Raw genomic sequence first — 17,211 nt, 5'->3', positions numbered from 1 at the left:
TTCCGGTTTTCTAGTGGTTTATTGGAAATAGGAGTCTCACGGTCTTTCCTGCCCGGGCTGGCTTTGAACCGCGATTCTCAGATCTCAGCCTCCTGAGTAGCTAGGATTACAGGCGTGAGCCACCGGCACCCGGCGAAAATCACATTCTTATGTAGCCAGATAAAAGCTTAGTCTGCTTACAAGTTGTGACAAGTTAACTTTAGATGAATGAATTTACCTTTCTTTGAGTCACAGTGTGGGACATTCCCAACTCAAGACTCATAACTTATTTATCTAAACCTTTTACAATCATTTATAGTTAGAATGGCATCTTGAAAAAATTGTGTTTATTTAGGAGAAGTTTTAGAAATTATATATAATTAAGTGAAACAATTACTTGTTAATATATGAACAAATTTAAATAGATATACAATCTGGTAATTATTAGTTTCACTGAAATATTTTTTAATTTTATTTATTTTTTATCTTTTTTTTTTTTTTTTTGCCGTTTGTGGGGCCTGAACTCTGGGCCTGGGTACTGTCCCAGAGATCTTCAGCTCAAGACTAGCACTCTGCTACCTGAGCCACAGCGCCACTTCCAGCTTTTTCTGCTTATGTAGTACTGAGGAATCAAACCCAGGCCTCATGCATGAAAGGCAAGCATTCTACCACGGAGCCACCTTCCCAGCCCTCTTACTTTTTTTTTTTTTTTTTTTAATAAAAGTAAAACCAGGGCTGGGAAGGTGGCTCCGTGGTAGAGCGCTTGCCTTGCATGCCTGAGGCCCTGGGTTCGATTCCTCAGCACCATATAAGCAGAAAAAAAAAGCCGGAAGTGGTGCTGTGGCTCAAGTGGTAGAGTGCTAGCCTTGAGCTGAAGAGCTGAGGGACAGTGCCCAGGCCCAGAGTTCAGGCCCACAACCGGACACCCCCCCCCCCCCCCGCCAAAAAAAAAAAAAAAAAGTAAAACCAACTGAGCCCTGATGGCTCACAACTGTAATCCTAGCTATTCAGGAGGCTGAGATCTGAGGATTGCAGTTCAAAGCCAGGAAAGTCTGTGAGGTTCTTTTCTTTTTTCTTTTTTTTTTTGCCGGTTGTAGAGCCTGAACTCTGGCCTGGGCGCTGTCCCTCAGCTCTTTCAGCTTTTTCTGCTTTATGTGGCTCTGAGGAATTGAACTCAGGGCCTCATTCATGCAAGGCAAGCATTCTACCACTGAGCCACCTTCCCACCTGTCTGTGAGGTTCTAAGCTCTAATTAAGCACCAAAAGGCTGGAAGTGGAGCTGTTGCTCAAATGGTAGAGTGCTAGCACCCAAGTCCTGAGTTCAAGCCCCTGGTTCTAGCACAAAAACAAACAGAAAAAAAACTCACGTTCTTGGCAAAGAATTTACAACAGAATTATTTGAAGAAAAGAACAGACATGCTTTCTACTTATGCATTCCCAGTGTACTCCCTAGAGGTATTATCTATTAGCAAGTCCTTATTTATTGTCTAGAAATTTTGTGGGAATCAGCAGATGGATAATTATGCAGTGACTACCTTAAATTTGTTTTCACACCTTTGCTCTACTTTCTAAAACATTTTTCTTAATTGTTCCTAAGGATAGCTTAGTGGTAGAGCTTATGTGTAGCCTATGCAAAAGCCCAACAATATTTTTGGCAGTACTAGGGCTTGAACTCAGAGCCTCAAGCTTTTTTGCTCAAGGCTGGAACTCTGCTACTTGTGCTATGCCTCCATTTCTGATTTTTTAATAGTTAATAGAAAATAAGAGTTTCACCCATTTGTCTTCCTGGGGATAGCTTTGAGCTTTGATACTCAGATTTCAGCCTCCTGAGTAGCTAAGATTATAAACCTCAGCCCTTATTTTGTGCGCTGTTTTTATGCTGTTTTTGAGTTTCCTGTCATATCTGAAATGACAAGCACAGGCCACCACACCTGGATTTGGGTTGAGAGAGTATCTCTCCAACTTTGTTGCTTGGGATGGCCTCATACCTACATCTCCTGTTCTTAAACTCCCAATTGGCTAGGATTACAGGCATGAGTTGCTAGTACTTAACTTAGAAAACAATTTTTTTGGAGTAAACTCTGAAATCAACCCTGATTAATATTAACATATTTATTTTTATTTGACTTATGTACTTCTTTTGCTCATCTTATACTTTCTGCTTCTTGTTTAGATGTCTAGTTTAGATCTTGAATTAGATTTCACTATGTAATATCTGAAAACTTTATTTTGATGGCTAAGTTTGGCCTATTTAGATAGATAGATAAATAGATACATAGATACATACATACATTTAGCTTTTGCAATGTCATTTTATGTTTGACTTTTAAATTTTTTATTTTAATGTTTTACATTTTTTTGTTGGTTGTGGGACTTGAACTCTGGGCTTGGGCACTGTCCCTGTCCTTGTGCTCTTCAGCTCAAGGCCAGTGGTCTACCACCTGAGCCCTAGTGCCACTTATGGTTTTCTGGTGGTTTATTGGAGATAAGAGTCTCATGGAGGGGCTGGGAAGTTGGCTCAGTGGTAGAGCGCTTGCCTTGCATTCATGAGGCCCTGGGTTCGATTCTTCAGCACCACATAATTAAAAAGAAAAAAGCCGGAAGTGGCGCTGTGGCTCAAGTGGTAGAGCGCTAGCCTTGAGCTGAAGAGCTGAGGGACAGCGCCCAGGCCCAGAGTTCAGGCACCACGACCGGACCCCCCCAAAAAAATAGTCTCATGGACTTTCCTGCCCGGACTGGCTTTGAACTTCGGTCCTCAGATCTCAGCCTCCTAAGTAGCTAGGATTATAGGCATGAGTCACCGGCGCCTGGCTTGACTTTCAATTTTATTTTTTTATTTTATTTTATTTTCCAGACGTGGGGCTTGAACTCTGGGCTTGGGAGCTTTCCTTGCACTCTTCAACACAAGGCGAGTGCTCTACCGCTGAAGCACCACTTCCGGTTTTCTAGTGGTTTATTGGAGATAAGAATCTCACAAAGGGGGCTGGGAAGGTGGCTCAGTGGTAGAGCACTTGCCTTGCATGCTCGAGGCCCTGGGTTTGATTCCTCAGCACTACATAAGAAAAAAAGCCGGAAGTGGCGCTGTGGCTCAAGTGGTAGAGCGCTAGCCCTGAGCTGAAGAGCTGAGGGACAACGCCCAGGCCCAGAGTTCAGGCCCCACGACCGGACCCCCCAAAAAAAACAAAACAAGAAAGAATCTCACAAAGTTTCCTGCCTGGGATCGCTTTGAACAGTGATCCTCAGATCTCAGCCTCCTGAGTAGATAGGATTACAAGCGTGAGCCACCGGTGCCCTGCTATTGACTTTCAATTTTAAAGCCTATAAAAATAATATGTGTGTTTTCTGGCTTGTAGTTTTGTTCTAGCCATTGTATTTTTTGCTTTTCTTTTTTTGTTTGTTTTTGTTTTCTTTTGTCAGTCCTGGGGCTTGAACTCAAGTTCTAGGCCCTATCCCTGAACTCTTTTCCTAAATGCTGGTATGCTTCTCCTTTGAGCCACAGCTCCACTTCTGTTTTTTGAGTGGTTAATTAGAGATAGTCTCCTGGTAGCTGGGTGTCGGTGGCTCACGCCTGTAATCCTACCTACTCAAGAGGCTGAGATCTGAGAATCAAGGTTCAAAGCCAGCCCAGGCAGGAAAAGTCCATGAGACTCTCATCTCCAATAAACCACTAGAAAACCAGAAGTGGCGCTGTAGCGCAAGTGGTAGAGCGCTCGCCTTGAGCTGAAGAGCGCAAGGAGAGCTCCCAAGTCCAGAGGTCAAGCCCCACGACCCACAAAAAAAAAAGTATCATGGGACTTTTCTGCTAGGATTGGCTTTGTACCAAAATCCTTAAATCTCAGCCTCCTGAGTAGCTAGGATTACAGTCATGATCCACCAGCAACCCAGCTTTTTTCTCTGCTCTTTCTTTGCTGAATTTGTTCTTTTTTTTAACCTTCCACCATTGTAAACAGTCTCATTTCCCTTTTTCTTTTATGTCCTTTTCTGTCTTTACTTTGATTCTAATATAATTTACTTTTCAGTATTTACCATATATTTCTGAAATAATAAGTTAATTATCATTTTCCAGCATTATAGGAACTTAGAATAATTTCCTTCTTTTTTCTACATCTTTAAAAGTCCGTGTCACTGTGGTTTTTATGGTCACTTCCTGTGTAGCTTTCACACAGCCAGCGGTTCTCACTTGTGCCTCATTCTTTCCTTCTAGCCCAGTTTTCTGCTTCCTGAAAGTCTGTTTCCTTGGGGTTTTGTTTTGTTTTGTTTTTCTATAGTTCTCTTAGTTGAAATGAAGTCTTATGGACTTTTCTTCCCAGAGCTAGCCCAGAACCATGGTCCTCCCAACATTAGCCTCATGGCTAGGATTATAGGTATGAACCATTGCACCTAGCCATTGGTTGAGATAAGGTCTTGTGAACTTTTTGCTTGGGCTTTTTTCAAACTGTGGCTTCTTCCATTCCCAGCCTCCCAAGTAGCTAGGATTATAGGCATGAGCCACTGTCACCTACCTCCACTCAATTTTTTTTTTTTTTTGGAGGTGGTCCGATCGTGGGGCTGAACTCTGGGCCTGGGCGCTGTCCCTCAGCTCTTCAACTCAAGGCTAGTGCTGTACCACTTGAGCCACAGTGCTACTTCTGGCTTTTTTCTTTTTGCTTATGTGGTGCTGAGGAATCGAACCCAGGGCCTCATGCATGCAAGGCAAGTGTTCTACCACTGAGCTACCTTCCCAGCCCCTCAATTTTTAACTTAAATGACTATCTTTTTCATTTTTTTTTCCCTCATTATGTGTATGTGGTGTGTGTGTGTTCACACGCATGCAATGCACTGCTGGGGCTTGAACTCAGGGCCTTGTACTCTTTGTTTTTTTTCATTAAAATTCCCACTCTACCACTAGATCCACACCTCCACTTTCTGGCTTTTTACTAGTTAATTGGAGATAAGAGTTTCTTGGATTTGTCTGCGCAAGGCTGGCTTTGAATCACTATCCTCCTTAGTAGCTAGTATTCCAGATGTGTGCCACTGTTGTCCTCCTGAGTGTGTTGTCCTCCTGAGTGCTGAGATTATATGCATGTACTACTATACCCAAAAGATTTTGTCTCTTGAATCCTGGCAACTCAGGGCAAAGAATGTGTTCCTCCAGTTTGTTTGTTTTGCAATTATTCTGCCATATGTTTTAGAAAATATCACAAGCTGGAAGTTAATTTTGAGCTAATGCCTTTGTTTAGAAGCTTCTGGACCTTGTAGGTTGGAAAATTTAAATCTCAAACCTACCTAGGCTCAGACCACCTTTTCATCTGCCTTTGTGGGCTGGCAGCAGAGCAGCATACTGATAAATTTGTCCATTAGACTCATAGGCCAAAAGGCTTTTACTAACTATATCATCTCATCTGGTTGAGAGGCTAGGATGTGAGTGACTGCCAGCCTGGAAAGCCTCTATCTGTTGATCATTTTGGTACATAAAAGCCACAGCCCTTTTCCTACAATTTTTGATGCTGTTGTAGTCACACTCACATGCAGTCCCCCTCAACAAAGGCAGCACACACAACATCCTTCATCTATGGTTACTCTCATTCTCAAGGAAATGGTATTGTGGGAAACCAAGGCCACTCTCAGGCTAGCAGTAGCCCTTACTCAGAGAGTCACAGGTTGAAAGCAACTTGGATTTAATACAAGGTGCTTTATTCTAGCTTCTTAGTCTGCATTGGCCTAAAGCTTTTCTTCTGCCCTGCTTAGACTTTAAAATTCCAAATGCCAAAACTAGCTCACCCCATGCTTTTCCCTAGGAAGAGCCAATATGTGATCTCTTGTTTCTGGCCCTGCTAACTTCCTCTTCTTTGAAATTCAGTTCAGCTGTGCACTTAATACATGTTTGCTCTACCTTATCAAGCATTTGTATATACTTTCAACATTTCTAAGTATTTGTAGCAGATTTTCAGATTATCCCATTCAAAATACTACATCAGAATCAACTTTAAAATTACTAAAATAGCCTGAACAGAAAGTTCTAACTGTGCCTTTCTTGAGTAGTATAATCTTTGGCAAGCATGTGGCCTTCCTGAATGTTCTCCAGGCATTGTACTGGGTAGTAGAGCCTCCTTTGAGGCCTTGTTGTGAGTTTCAGTTATTGTCAAGGGCCCCATTCAATACCCTGGCATATTTCACAAAGTTCTCCTTATCACCTGAGTCTTCATCCTCCCTCACCACTTCCTAGACCTCTCCAGTAATGCTCACCACTGTGTGTTCCTTAATTTTTCTTCTCTCTCGTTTCTAATCCTTTGTACCTTGTGTGCTTTAAAAAAAAAAAGCTCAGCCCATTTCCCCTTGTTCTTCTTCCTCTAACTATTCTTACTAATCTCACATTCAGTTTCAATATTGATTTCTCCAGGAAGTTATTCCCACTGATCCCCAGTGTGGATTAGGTCCCATAGAGTCCTGTGTGCTTCATTCACCTTGCATTCCCATTGTAGTTACCACAGCAGCACAAATGCTTGTTTGAATGTTACTTGAGAGGAAGAATTTTTAGCTGTTTTGTTCATTGTTATATCCCAAGCTTCTAATAAGGAGCTTGGCACAGAGCTCAATACATGGTAGCTATTATTCTTATCAGCACCTCCATCTGTCATAATTCTCAAATGTCTGATTGTTGTATAAATAACTCTTAAGTATGCCAAGAAGCTTAGAGTTAAGTTACAAGTCTGACAAGGGCACACATTGTTTTAGATCCACATTTTAGGTCTTTGTTTTTTACTTATACAGTCATTTGCCCTTTTCATACTAGGAACTAACCCAGGAGTGTGATGAAAAGAAATCCCAATATGACAGCTGTGCAGCAGGCCTCGAAAGCAATCGGTCCAAATTAGAACAGGTAAGAAGAGAATTGTTACTATAACAATTTAGAAAATATTGGCTGTGAATGCGTTTTATCACTACATTAGTGTCAAAAATTTCCAAATCTTTATCACCATCTCCTGCCTGTCTTCTAAGCTCCAGAAGTATTTATTTTTTAAATCTTATATGTACACTCTGAACTTTTCTATTTGTACCACTACCACCAAATCCTAAATTCTGTCGTGTCTTGCTGGACTCCCACAGTGACCTTCTAACTGGATTCCTGTTTCCACATTTGTCTTCCCAAGATTTCTTTCCATTGAACAGCTAAAGAGACCTTTTGCAGTTCACAGCACTCTGCTCTGGTTTCCACTTACACTTGGACTGAAACCACAGGCCCCCACCTGGCTTGTTCTCTTCAGATCCATTTACTATGCCCCTCATCTATGGAGCCCTTCCACACAGGCCTTCTTCTTGAACTACGAACAGGCCAAGCCCATCTTTACTACTTCTGCACCTCGGTTTTTGCCTACCTTTCTATATAACTTTCTATATACCTCCCCCTGGAGGGCTTCCCTGACCACCTTAACTAACATTTCCCACTCCACCCCAGGTAAGCCCAGCCTACTCTAGCCTATCCTACTTCTGACTTTTCTTCATGGCCTGCCCCCATCTGAAATATCATTCATTACTCATTTTCTTGTTTATGTCAGTCTCCTTACTTGAACAAGGTGACGAGGACCTGTCTGCCTCATTAATTGTGTGTCCTCAGCACACAGCAGACCTTAATAATGGATAAGTGAACCTACAGATTTTAGAGTGATAAGAAAAGTTTCTAGAAAAGATTGCTACCTTTTTCTTATTAGAATAATTGCATATGCTTAAAAAATCATAAAAGTAAATGACTGATGGTAGATCTTTTATTGTATATTTAAAGTCATCTCTGCATTTGTCTTACTCTTTCAATAACATTGCTCATTTAAAATGACATGTTGTAGGAAGTTAGAGGACTCCGGGAAGAGTGTCTTCAAGAAGAAAGTAAATACCATTATACAAATTGTATGATTAAGGTAAGACAAAGAAAATGGATTGAATTCTTTTCTGAGATTTTTCTGTGTCAAAGACTTCCTTGAAATTTGTCTTCCCATTTAGGACCTAGAAGTTCAACTTCGTCGCGCTACTGATGAGATGAAAGCATATGTCTCCTCCGATCAACAAGAAAAGAGGAAGGCAATTAGGCAAGCCATGTTTTTGTTTTATATTGCTACTTAATGTTTTTATCTATAAAAGTGTTAGAAATGAGCTGAGAAGGTAGCTCAGTAGTAGAGTGCTTGCCTAGCATGCCTGAAGCCCTGAGTTTGATTCCTTAGTACCACATAAACAGAAAAAGCTGGAAGTGGTGCTGTGGCTCAAGTGGTAGAGTGCTAGCCTTGTGCAAAAGAAGCTCAGGGGGGCTGGGAAGGTGGCTCAGCAGTAGAGGGCTTGCCTTGCATGCATGAGGCCCTGGGTTTGATTCCTTACCACCACATAAAGAAAAAATCCAGAAGTAGTGCTGTGGCTAAAGTGGTAGAGCACTAGCCTTGAGCTGAAGAGCTGAGGGACAGTGCCCAGGTCCAGACCCCATGACTGGCAAAAAAAAAAAAAAAATGCTCAGGGACAATGCCTGGGCCTTGAGTTCAAGCCCAGGACTGGCAAAAAAAAAAAAGGGGGGGGTTATAAAAAACATAGGATTATATAAACTTAGGATATTTAAATATATACTAAAATGTATTTGAATCTTATTATTTTCTGGATATTCCCTCCCTGCTAAGCAGAATACATAAAATTCTAACTCTTCCTTGCTTACTATTTATGAGATAATATATATATGTGTGTGTGTGTACATATATGTGTATGTGTGTACATATATATGTTTAAATATATATATATATATAAATAAAAAACAAGAGCTGCAGTTTAACCACTTTTAAGCCAAGATTTCAGTGGCATTGATTACCCTGAAAATGCTGTCCAACCATTTCCATGCCTTTTCATCACCCAGAAGAAACTCTGTAAACACTAAGCAATAACTTGTTAGCCCCTCACCTCCCCCAGGAATATGTATAATTCATCATTGCTCCTTTATAAGCATTAACTTGGTCTCCTTTTAAAGCCCCAAGTGGCTGTGACTCTCATCATCTTTCTGCCAATGGAGCATTTTAGCTAGAATCTGTGTGATTGCAATGTGCCAGAGTAGGGTGTGTAAATACTACTTAGTTCTTTTTTTTGTTTTTGTAATCCTAGCTTGTGATGTTCTGTAGTAAATCAAATCCTGCCTTTAAAAATACATTTATAATTGAATTAACTACTTGTAATAAAATGCAATAATTGAACAAGATAAGCTTTTTTTGCCCATCATCACAATTTAAATGTTTTAATTTACCATCCAATAAAAACCTGAGGGGTTGGGAATGTGGCCTATTGGTAGAGTGCTTACCTAGCATGCATGAAGCCCTGGGTTCGATTCCTCAGTACCACATAAACAGAAAAAGCCAGAAGTGGCACTGTGGCTCAAGTGATAGAGTGCTAAACTTGAGCAATAGAATCTCAGGGACAGTGCCCAGGCCCTGAGTTCAAGCCTTAGGACTGGCAAAAAATAAAAAATAAACCCAAGCCTTGGAATTTACTTTTGAGATTGCAATTGAGATTTTAAGTGGAAGACATACACATACACACACACACACATGTTAATATTACAGAAAGGTATCTATGAAATAGATTCTTGCAATCTTAATTTTTTTATGTATTGCACTGGAATGCAAGCTAGACTGAAAGTGTACTATAAATAGAACAATTGTTTTTTCTAAAGTGTGTACTCTCACATACGAAACTAAAAATGTCCTTATTTAGATCTTTTCATTGAATGTAGACTTTGCTCTAATAAATCTATATGGCCAATGCTAAGAAATGACAAAAGTTAGCCTATAATCCTAACTACACAGGAGATGGAGATTGGGAAGACCATGGTTTGAGATCATGGTTTGAAACTTAAACCAGGAGACCCCCATCTCAATCAATAGCTGGATATGGTAGTGCATGCCCGTCATCCAAGCTTTGTGGAAAGTGTAAAGAGGTGGATTATGATTCAAGCCAGCAAACATATAAGACCTTACTCAAAATATAACAAAGGCAAAAAAGGCTGGAGACATGGCTGAAGTCATAGAGCATCTGTACAGCAAAGTAGAAGGCCCTGAGTTCAACCCTCAGTATCACAGAAGAAAGGAAGAAGGGATTAAGTGATTTTATTATTGAAAATACAAAATTTTTTTAAAGTAATTTTTGTTTCTTTCAATTTATCAGTATAAATAGCAAAAGAAGGAAATAATTGTTCCTATACAGTTAATTTTGTCATTATTTTTCTAGCAAGATGTTCTTTATCCTTTAAAAAAGATCCTTATGAATTTTCATCCTTCTCTAGTTTTCCTGCAGAAAATATTGTGCCATGTATATTAAAATATAGCTGGGGGCTAGGAAGGTGGCTTAGTGGTAGAGCACTTGCCTTGCATGCATGAGGCCCTGGGTTCTATTCCTCAACACCACATAAACAAAAAGAAAAAAGCCAGAAGTGGCGCTGTGGCTCAAGTGCTAGAGCGCTAGCCTTGAGCTGAAGAGCTGAGGGACAGCGCCCAGGCCCAGAGTTCAGGCCCCACGACCGGACCTAAATAAATAAATAAATTAAATTAAATATAGCTGTACATAACAGGAATATTAGGAATAAAAATGGTGTTGATTACTCTCTGAACTGAACTCACTGATACCTGTTTAAAATATTATAGACAATGTTTTTTCTTTTGCTGGTCTTGAAGCTTAAACTAGGCCTGGGCACTGTCTCTGAGTTCCTTTTGCTCAAGGAGAGAACTCTACCACTTCCAGCTTTTTCTGTGATTTAATTGAAGATAGGAGTCTCACAAACTTTCTTGAATTTGCTGGCTTCAAACTGTGATACTCAGATCTCAGCCTGCTGAGTATCAGGTAGGATTGCAGGTGTAAGCCACTGTTGTCTGGCTTATAGACAATATTTTTATTGTCATTCCATTTTCATTTTCAGCAGTTCTTTCTGGTAAGCTTAAAGATAGATATAAGAAAAGTTTTGAAAAGGCAGCCTGCTTTGTTTAGTTCAAAATGGAAAACTCATACATTCTTTTTTTTTTCTTTTTTTTGTGCCAGTCATGGGCTTGAACTCAGGGCTCCTGCATTGTTCCTGAGGGATTTTTTTGTTGTTTTGGGGGGTTTTTTGTTATTTTTTCTCAAGGCTAGTACTGTACCACTTGAGCTACACTTTGGCTTTTTAGGTAGTTAATTAGAGATAAGAGTCTCATGGACTTTCCTGCCTAAACTGGCTTCAAATTGCAATCCTCAGATCTCAGCCTCCTGAGTAGCTAAGATTATAGGCATGTGCCTCTGGCACTCAGCTCATAAAATCTGTTATCCTCTTTTTTTCAGTTCATAGTTGTATCACCTTGGGCAAATCACTTCATTGTCTATAAAATAAAAATAATATACATAGGATCAAGTTAAATATGATGTATGTATTGGTGCTTTGCCATTTCTGTCCTGATTTTGACCTGAAACCCAGGGCATACTGGCACATAACAAGTACTCCGTAATTCTTCTTCTTCTTTTTTTTTTTTTTATGGTGCTGGGCATCAAACCGAGGGCACTCAGATGTACTGGGCTAACATATTACCATTGAGCTACATCCTTAGTTCCGTAATTATTCCTTAAATAAATTTGCTTAATCAATAAAAAGTAGGTTTTAGTACATATAATATACAAAACCTGTTTGTTTCTTGAGAACTTTTTATATAAATGAAGAATTTGGAACAGTTTGGACTGTTCTCAGGCCTGGGGTGCAAATGATTGATTTAAAGCCGTCTGTTCTGTAGCTGTGCATTCTTCGTAAAAGGTATGCCTCTTACACACTCCTACCTGTTTTCCTTTGGAGAGCTGGAAAGGCAAGCTGTGTGACTTACTGTCTGGTAAATTTTAAGGGGAAAATGAAGGTTTGTAAGAATTGTTTGTTCTTCTTCACCCTCATTCCTGTGTACATTCTACTTTTAGCACTGTCAGGACCTTGTCTACTTTACATTCTCTCTGTTCACATCAATTTCACACAATTTTGCTTCTCTTTAGGCTACTGCATTTTCTTTTTTGTGATTTATGTTTTCTTAGATTCTCAATTTTGTATTCTTTTTTTTTTTTTTTTTGGTCTGGTCGTGGGGCCTGAACTCTGGGCCTGGGTGCTGTCCCTCAGCTCTTCAGCTCAAGGCTAGCGCTCTACCACTTGAGCCACAGCGCCACTTCCGGCTTTTTCTGTTTCTGTGGTACTGAGGAATAGAACCTAGGGCCTAATACATGCAAGGCAAGCACTCTACCACTGAGCCACCTTTCCAGCCCAATCTGATTATATTTTAACATAAAGTCTAAAGTCTCTTAGATGCTGCCATTTGTTGCTTAGTCCTTATCTTTCAACCTTTATCTTAACATGTCACCGACTTTAAATCTCATTTGCTTTTTTTGTGCAATATTACATTTTTATTTTAAAATAAAGAACATTTTAATTTTTTGCATTAAAACTAGAAATATTTTTCCTATAAATACTTGTAAAAACAAAACTCAATAATTATGTTCTTTTTGTTTGTTTGTTTGTTTGTTTTTGATCAGTAGTAGGGCCTGAACTCTGGGCCTGGGCACTGTCCCTCAGCTCTTCAGCTGAAGGCTAGAACTCTACCACTTGAGCGTCAGCCCCACTTCCAGCTTTTTCTGCTTATGTGGTGCTGAGGAATCGAACCCAGGGCCTCATGCATGCAAGGCAAGCACTCTACCACTGAGCCACCTTCCCAGCCCCAAAAAACTCAATAATTATGAAACAGTATACATCGAAACTGAGTGCTGTCTATCCAAGTGTAGTGGTACATGCCTGTAATCCCAGCACTCAGGAGGCTGAGACAGAAGGGCAACATAGTATAAGTTCCTAGACATCCTGAGCAATGTAGTGAAACCATCTCAGAAAAAAAAAAAAAAAGGCTGTTAGAAGTAGAGCTGTGGCTCAAGAGGTGGAGTGCCAGCCTTGAGCAAAAAAGCTCAGGGATAGTGTTCAGGCCCTGAGTTCAGCTTACATACACATAAAAAAAGGTCCACATTTTGTCTCACCTCAGACTTTAACACCAGTATACATTATGACATTCTTTTCTCATATGTCTATATATGTATATATTAGCAAATATATGGGAAATTTGTGTATGTATATGTATATACATGTGTATATAAATGTAATATCTAGGGGCTGGGAAGGTGGCTCAGTGGTAGAGCACTTGCCTTGCATGTATGAGGCCCTGGGTTCGATTCCCCAGCACCACATAAGCAAAAAGAAAAAAAGCCGGAAGTGGCGCTGTGGCTCAAGTGGTAGAATGCTAACCTTGAGCTGAAGAGCTGAGGGACAGTGCCCAGGCCCAGAGTTCAGGCTCCATGACCGACCCCCCCCCCCCAAAAAAAAAAAAAAAAGTAACATCTAAGCTACGCACACAATTTTTTTCTTTTTTCTTTTTGTACCAATCCTAGGGCATGAATCCAGGGTCTTGATGCTGTCCTGAGCTTTTGTACACACAGTTGGTTTGTTAGTTTTTGTTGGTGAGCGAACAGCACCCAGCTTGCACATAACCTAGAATTTCTACTTCAGTATTTATAGATATGCCCTGCCCTCATCCTCTTTTATCACTTTTTTTTGGTCATGGGCCTGAACTCTGGTCCTGGGTGCTGTCCCTCATCTCTGTACCTCAGGGCTAGCACTCTACCACTTGAGCCACAGAGCCACTTCCAACTTTTTCTGCTTATGTGGTGCTGAGGAATCAAACCCAGGACCTCATGCATGCAAGGCAAGCACTCTACCACTGAGCCACCTTTCCATCCCCTCTTGTATCACTTTTATTCTTCTTTTAAATGTACAAACCATAATTTACTTAAGCATTTCTATATACATTCATTCATAAAGTAAATAGTCCAATAGTCCTTGTTTTTATGTTCATTAAGTCATGGGAGTTTCCTGTTGAACAACTTCACAGAAATAGAACCTCAGAATTAGATACTATTAAATGTTTATTTAAAATGTGCATTTTAAACCAGATACTGGTGGCTCACACCTGTAATCCTCACTATTCAGGAGCCTAAGATCTGGGGATCACAGTTCAGAGCCAGCCCAGAAGACAAGTCTGGAAGATTCCAATTAACTACCAGAAAACCAGAAGTGGAGATATGGCTCAAAGTAGCAGAGCATTAACCTTAAGCAAAAAGAGCTCGGGGGCAGCACCAGGCCCTAAATTCAAGCCCCACTACCAGTGTGAAAGTGCACTTAGTTGAGTACAATGACTCACACCTGTAATCCTAGCTACTTAGGAGTCTAAACTAGAAAGAGCTCAGTTTGAAGCCAACCCAAGGAAGAAAAATCTGTGAAACTCCACCTCAAGTTAACCAGCAAAATAGTGGACTATAGGCATGGCTTAAGTGGTAGAACCAGCCATGAACGTGAAAGCTCAAAGCCCTGGTACTATCTCACACACACACACACACACACACACACACACACACACACACACACACACACACACACACACACACACACACACACACACACACACACACACACACACACACACACACACACACACACACACACACACACACACACACACACACACACACACACACACACACACACACACACACACACACACACACACACACACACACACTTTTTCTCCTTTCTGCAAACTTCTTCAAATACAAAGTTTAAGTAAATAGATTGTTGTTGCCTTAAGAGTAGATTAATAAGAAATAATATTTAACATCTTAATTTTTTAATATAATTTCATATGAAGTATGCCTCCTTGCATTAACTTACTATTTCCTGAAAGAACCGACTGAAGATGAGGAAAGACATAGTACTTGATAATGCGTTTATTTTTTATTCCAGACTCTTAAACTATATTACCAAATATATTGCTTAATATATATAGCTACATGTGTTAGTTTATAATTTGTTATATGATTAAATCAATTGAAGTTTAAACTAAATAATTTTTGTTAATTTTCTAGGGAACAGTATACCAAAAATATTACTGAACAAGAAAACCTTGGAAAGGTAAGAATTATTTATGACTTTTAGTTTATAAGTATGACATCATCATTTTTTTTCAAAGGCCATAGTTTTAAAGGGAAAATTTTAATTTCTTTCAAAGGTAAAGATGCTTTTTTAGATACTTAGGGTCTAGAGATAGAGCACTTTGGAAGTGGCGATGTAGCTCAAGTGGTAGAGCACTAGCCTGGAGCTGAAGAGCTGAGGGACAGCGTTCAGGCCCAGAGTTCAAGCCCCACAACCGACAAAAACAAAAAACAAACAGATAGAGCACTTGCTTAGCATATGTGATCCCCTGGGTTGGATCTCAGCACCACAAAAACAAAAAAATCCATGTCTGTACTTTTTTTTTTCCCCAAGGGCAGAGGTGTGCTAGAGCTCAAACACAAGGACAAGCACTTAATCACTGAGCTGCATCATCAGTCCTACAATGAATTTTTTTTTTGGCCTATCCTAGGACTTGAACTTAGGACCTGGGTGCTATCCCTGAGCTTCTATGCTCAAGGCTAGCATTCTGTCACTTGAGCCACAGCTGGAATTGGTTCCTGGTTTTTGTTTTTGTTTCTAGGTTTGTTTTTTTGTTTTTGTTTTTGTTTTTGTAGTTAATTGGAGATAAAAGTCTCAACTTTTCTGCCTGGGCTGGCTTTGAACCCTGATGCTCAGATCTCAGCCTCTTGAGTAACTAGAATACAGGAATAAGCCTCTGGTGTCAGGCTGACATATAAACCTTTAACACAAGATTTAAACTATAGGCTTAATCTCATTGTGTTGCCCAGGATGGTCTCAAACTCTCAATATTGCCACAGCTTCCTGAGCACTAGGATTATAGGCATATACCACGAAACCTAGCTCTGAATCCTTCTGAAGAAATCCCTAATAGACTTTGGTGATTTATTTCCTAATGTGACACAGTATTCCAGGCTCACCCTGTACATTTCCTGTCCGAAACCTAGAATCAATTATTTCTCTCTTTTTTTTGGGGGGGGGGTCCAGTCGTGGGGTCTGAACTCTGGGCTTGGGCGCTGTCCCTCAGCTCTTCAGCTCAAGGCTAGCACTCTACCACTTGAGCCACAGCACCACTTCCGGCTTTTTTTTTTTCTGCTTATGTGGGGCTGAGGCATCGAACCCAGGGCCTCAAGCATGCAAGGCAAGTGCTCTACCACTGAGTCACCTTCCCAACCCCAATTATTTCTCTTAAAAGCTTTCCTCTATTCTTTCTTTGTGATTTGTGAGCAGATATTTATTATACTGAGTAGATTAAAAAATAAAAGGAGGACTGGAAATGTGCCTTAGTGGTAGAGTGCTTGCCTAACATACATGAAGACCAGGATTCCATTCCTCAGTACTACAGACACAGAAAAGGCTGGAAGTGGCACTGTGGCTCAAGTGGTAGAGTGCTAGCCTTGAGCACAGAGAGGCTCGGGGACAGTGCCCAGGCCCCAAGTTCAAGCCCCAGGACTGGTATAACTAACTTAACTAACTAACTAAATAAATAAACAAATAAATGGAAACCTTCCAATGCTAATTCTCCATTTAACAGAGAACTTGTGAATTCTAAATATCCAGTTCCCCTTGTATAAGGACATGTCATTCTCAAAAGGAACTTTTATGTGTGAAAGCGCCTATTTGAGTTAATTTGTGAACATTCACTTGTACACTATTTTAACTAGAGATTTTTAGTTTTTTTTTAGCATACTGTGATTATTAACTGACTCCCTCCCAAAGACCCCATGTTAAGGAGCATTCTTCAACTTCTCTTGTTTTGAAAAGCATCTGGATGGGTGATGGTATGTGCAGAAATATTTGGGCCTGGGAGCTGTCCCTGAGCTCTTCAGCTCAATACGAGCGCTCTGCTGCTTGAGCCACAGCAACCATTTCTGGTTTTTGAGTGGTTTATTGGAGATAAGCATCTCCAGACTTTCCTGCCCGGGCTGGCTTTGAACCGTGATCCTCAGATCTCAGCCTCCTGAATAGCTAGGATTACAGGCATGAGCCATCAGCGCCCGGCGCAAGCTTGTTCTTGGGCAGTGTAGAGCTCATGTTTAGCCTGAGCACAGTTCTGGCCCCCAGCACCAAAAATGAAACCTGGGCTTTTCCCTTTCACTGTAGTGTTTTACTGCAGGTTCTTGAGAAAAGTGGTTGCAGCAATCTGACACTAAATATTTTTAAGCAAAATGAGCCAATTACTAGCTCATTCCTCATCTTCTAGGCTGTCAGAAGCACAGCTCTTCAATCCTCTC

At 40.5% G+C, this 17,211-nt stretch overlaps 1 protein-coding gene across 3 annotated transcripts in view; it reads left to right on the top strand.

Moving 5' to 3' along the window:
- Window positions 1–17,211, top strand: part of LOC138826388 (intraflagellar transport protein 81 homolog) — a 154,966-nt gene that overhangs the window by 105,756 nt on the left and 31,999 nt on the right. For all 3 annotated transcript variants that reach the window (XM_070021493.1, XM_070021495.1, XM_070021494.1), the window contains 4 exons: window positions 6,752–6,838; window positions 7,800–7,871; window positions 7,954–8,039; window positions 14,932–14,977. In XM_070021493.1, coding sequence (XP_069877594.1) covers window positions 6,752–6,838; window positions 7,800–7,871; window positions 7,954–8,039; window positions 14,932–14,977 — 291 coding nt within the window. The remainder of the gene's footprint in view (window positions 1–6,751; window positions 6,839–7,799; window positions 7,872–7,953; window positions 8,040–14,931; window positions 14,978–17,211) is intronic.

The sequence above is a fragment of the Dipodomys merriami genome, unplaced genomic scaffold (assembly GCF_024711535.1).
Source record: "Dipodomys merriami isolate MVZ:Mamm:240054 unplaced genomic scaffold, mDipMer1.0.p SCAF_142, whole genome shotgun sequence".
In the NCBI taxonomy this organism is placed as follows: Eukaryota; Metazoa; Chordata; class Mammalia; order Rodentia; family Heteromyidae; genus Dipodomys; species Dipodomys merriami.
This window is presented reverse-complemented; position numbering and strand designations above follow the sequence as displayed.